The 4059-nt window shown below is 42.4% G+C and overlaps 1 protein-coding gene across 1 annotated transcript; it reads left to right on the top strand.

The window, feature by feature from the left end:
• The first annotated feature begins 2597 nt into the window (after window positions 1–2597).
• On the top strand, window positions 2598–3335 carry LOC147965634 (uncharacterized). Its single transcript, XM_087530540.1, has one exon. It carries the CDS (start codon window positions 2598–2600, stop codon window positions 3333–3335), a length of 738 nt encoding a protein of 245 aa, XP_087386666.1.
• Window positions 3336–4059: the final 724 nt, after the last annotated feature.

Here is a 4059-nt window from a genome sequence, read left to right as displayed (position 1 = left end):
AATTTTGTTATTTTCATATTTGAGTTTTTTCTCGAATTTTAAAAGGAGGATCGTTTGATTTTAATTATTTTCTCTTTGAATATTTCTTTTATAAAAATAAAAGAGAGAGGATAAAATGACTTCCTAAAAATAAAGAAATATTGGATATTTAATGTTAAAATCAAATAAGAGTTTTATTCAGATTTTTATCGCTATTTTATTTGAATTAGGAAAAATATGCCTTTTCAAAATTGTAATAGAGTCCCAAATAAATGTTCACCTTGTCCGGTAGATTTTTGGAGGACGGGGAAAATTTATTTCAGGATTTTTGGAGTCTGTTTAGTATTTCTTTTATTCGTTTTTCTGCACAGAATATATTAAAAAAAGAAACCGACTTTGGGCCGTACCCGCCCGGGGGGGGGGGGGGGGTTATAAGCCGCTGAGGCCACAGCCCACCAGCCCGCCGCGCCAGCCCGCCGCCGCCGCCGCCGATGCTGCCTGCTGCCGCCGCGCCATGCCGCCGACCCGCCGGAGCCGCGCCGCCGCCTCGCCAACCCGCCGCCGTCGCCGGAGTTCCCCGGAGCCACCGGAGTTCGCCGTCGCCGCCGCCGGTTTTCTTTAACCGGTTCGGTTTTTCGGTAAGAACCTAGATGCGTTTTTTTGTTTTTATTAGATCGGTTTTTTTCCGGTTTAGTTATATAGCGGATGTTCATCCGTACTATCGTTTTAACGAATGGTTTTTGCCCGTTAGACGCAGATAGCGAACATTCGTTTGTTAGTCTGTTCGTTAGTTTTTCTTTTTCTCGGATTTTTTCGCAATTATTTTCGATCGCGATTTCTGATCCGGTTTTCGTTTTAGTTTATCTTTTCGCTCGTTTATCGGAATCAGGCGATTCAAGCGCCTAGAGTTTCGTCTCGAAGCCCTCTTTCTGTTTAATCAACTTAAGCAAGTTTTTACTACTGTAAAATTTGACTATAGTCCAGATTAGTAAATGAAGCTTGTTTCATTCGCAGTTTGAGTTTCATTGCTTCGTTTGATTTGATTCTTTTTGCAAACCGGAGTTCTTGAGTTGAACTTTTTGGTTAGATCTTCTTATTTGAGTGTTACCCGTGCATCTTGCTTGATTGCTTATTGTATGCTTGTTTGTTTGCGATTGAGTACCCGGAGTGCGAAGCGTGCTACTACGAGTCTCTAGGTTTCGCGGATCATCAGCAAGACAAGTAACACTTTGATCATACCTCTTTACTACCCACTTTTATTGCATTAGATCAATCCTCAAACTATTGCATGGTTAGGATCTGAATAAATTGTGGGTTGGGAAGTAGATGAGGTAGTACCTATTCACCTGTTTATTATCAAACCTTTGGGAGTTACTTCTACGTTGCTTATATTGCTATGCTATGCTTGTAGACGTGGATTGGGTGAGCGTATCCATGACAGATGTGAGTTTTATTAATTAATGGTTAACTTAAGGTGGCAACTTTAATACACATCTACGTGGATTGAGGCACCTGGGGAACCCAGTGTTGCCTGTATTTTTTGGAAATACCGGGGTACCGTGTGATTCTCCTATGGACTGCCACCCAGACTCAAAGGGATCATAAGATTATTCATGCTAGAAACTTCCGTGTGCAGCCACATGCCATTATGGGCTCTGGCATAGTTGAGTAAGTTGTGGGAAACCTTTCCATGATGGGCTAGTAGATGTAGGGCATTGGAGGTGTATAGGCCTATCTATCGGTTAAGGGGACCTCTCCGGAAAGACTGTGTCTCGGTCATCCGTTTCTCAAATAGTATGTAGTGCGAGAAATCCAATGGAGGAGATCGAGTATTGTAGGGAAAAGTGCACAAACCTCTGCAGAGTGTACAAACTAATCATGGTTAGCCGTGTCCCCGGTTATGGACATCCTGAGTATCTAGTTCTTGGATTATCATGTGGATCTCATCACTCTTAATATAATGTTGGTTGCGTTATTAATTACTTTTAATTCGGATTGAGATGGGGTTTACCATTCTCAATGTTTTTCAACAAACTTTGTAGTTAAATAAAATATATTCCTTTGTTGTAGGAAAAAATTGGCTTTTCGCAAAACATATTAAACATACAGCCTCCACCAGCCATATATGCATGTAGTGATAGCTTTATTCTGTGCATTACTCTCTTGTGTTACATTGCCAGCATATTCCATGTGCTGACCCGTTTCGGGCTGCAACGTATCATGTTGCAGACTTTTCAGACAACGAGTAAGGAGCCTTAGGTCGTGGTCTTTCACTTAGTGATGCCGTTGGAGTTGATGGACTCACTTTATCTTCCAAGCCTTCCGCTGTTATCGTATTAGATGACCTTCAACCATATTTATTGTAATAAGTTCTCTTTTGAGACATCCGATGTAATAAGTGTGTGATTGCTACTCTGTTATAAATCCTCAAGTACCGTGCGTGTCAGCATTACCGATCCAGGGATGACACTAATGCACAGAGATCAGACTGTTTGAGGTCTGGTCGCTACAATATGGTATCAGAGCACACACTGACTGTAGGACACGACCACTAAGCTAAAGCCTAGATCACTACTCTCTTCTCATTTATGACTCCTCTCCATTTTCTACTCTTTAGGATGGAGGACGCAAGGAACAAGTTTGCACAACCGGATGAAGACACACCTTTTGGACGACACTTGAAGGAAGTCACTAGATACCTGAACATCAGAATACCAAGCTTCACTGGGACTTACAACGCCACTTTACCAGAAGAGGAGCACTGGATGATTAAAGTTCAAGTCCCAGGAAGGACATTTACACCAGTCACTGAGCCCATAGAGTTTTCCTTTGATGCACCAACCTGGAGTCTAGGAAAGAGTATGGCAGCCCACATTACCATGGGACACATTGAAGAAGTTTATCACAAGGATATCAAGGATACTATCTACCAGATTTGTGGGCGCCGAGATGAGCAATGGGAGACGATCAGCACTAGGAAGGATAGATCCATTGCCGCTTTCATCCATGAGTTAAACCAGCACATTCGTCGCCAGGAGAATCAGATGTGCGCAGGCATGATGGATCTGAAGAAGGCGATGACCAAGATCACGGAGTTGGAGGAAGAACTCAAGGCTACTCGTGAAGATTATGAGGAGGAAATCATCGTACTAGTGGAGAAGAATGACGACCTGACAAGGAAGCTGGGAGTATTCATGGGAGACCCCGCGCCAGGAGGAGAATATGGCGATTCCACTTGCCCGAAGAACTACATCATCATCGACGACCCTGACTCGGACCCCGATGATAGCGATGATGACTATGTTGATGAAGCTGGTGCTAATATTATGGAGTGCTCCACTGATCAATTTTTCTAGTCGACCACCATATCAGTAGTAGTATTCCACCATGTATATAGTATAGTCCGAGAATTTTTGTAACGATAGTTCTAGACCGATTATATGCCCTTGCATGATTAATTGAGTGATATGTTTGTGTTTGTCTCATGTGCATATGGGAAGTGTTTTCCCCCTTGACCTCATTCTACTCTGTAATAAGTTATCTTTTGAGACATCCGATGTAATAAGTGTGTGATTGCTACTCTGTTATAAATCCTCAAGTACTGTGCGTGTCAGCATTACCGATCCAAGGATGACACTGATGCACAGAGATCAAACTGTTTGAGGTCTGGTTGCTAGATGATGATCATGAAACTTCAGATCAAATTACTACCGAACCTCGTAGGTCAACCATAGTACGATCCGCACTAGAGTGGTACGGTAATCCTGTTCTGGAAGTCATGTTACTTGACCATGATGAACCTACGAACTATGAGGAAGCGATGATGAGCCCAGATTCCGCAAAATGGCTTGAGGCCATAAAATCTGAGATGAGATCCATGTATGAGAACAAAGTGTGGACTTTGGTTCACTTGCCCAATGATCGGCAAGCCAATGAGAATAAATGGATCTTCAAGAGGAAGACAGATGCTGGTAGTAGTATTACTGTATACAAAGCTCGAATTGCCGCAAAAGTTTTTAGACAAGTTCAAGATGTTGACTACGATGAGATTTTCTCACTCGTAGCGATGCTTAAGTTTGT

Source organism: Triticum urartu, chromosome 6A (assembly GCF_056163025.1).
Source record: "Triticum urartu cultivar PI428250 chromosome 6A, HENAU_Tu73, whole genome shotgun sequence".
Taxonomy (NCBI): Eukaryota; Viridiplantae; Streptophyta; class Magnoliopsida; order Poales; family Poaceae; genus Triticum; species Triticum urartu.
This window is presented reverse-complemented; position numbering and strand designations above follow the sequence as displayed.

Bases quoted from the DNA above. Each gene is read 5' to 3' on its own strand.
- LOC147965634 (XM_087530540.1), top strand. From the start codon at position 2,598: ATGGAGGACGCAAGGAACAAGTTTGCACAACCGGATGAAGACACACCT.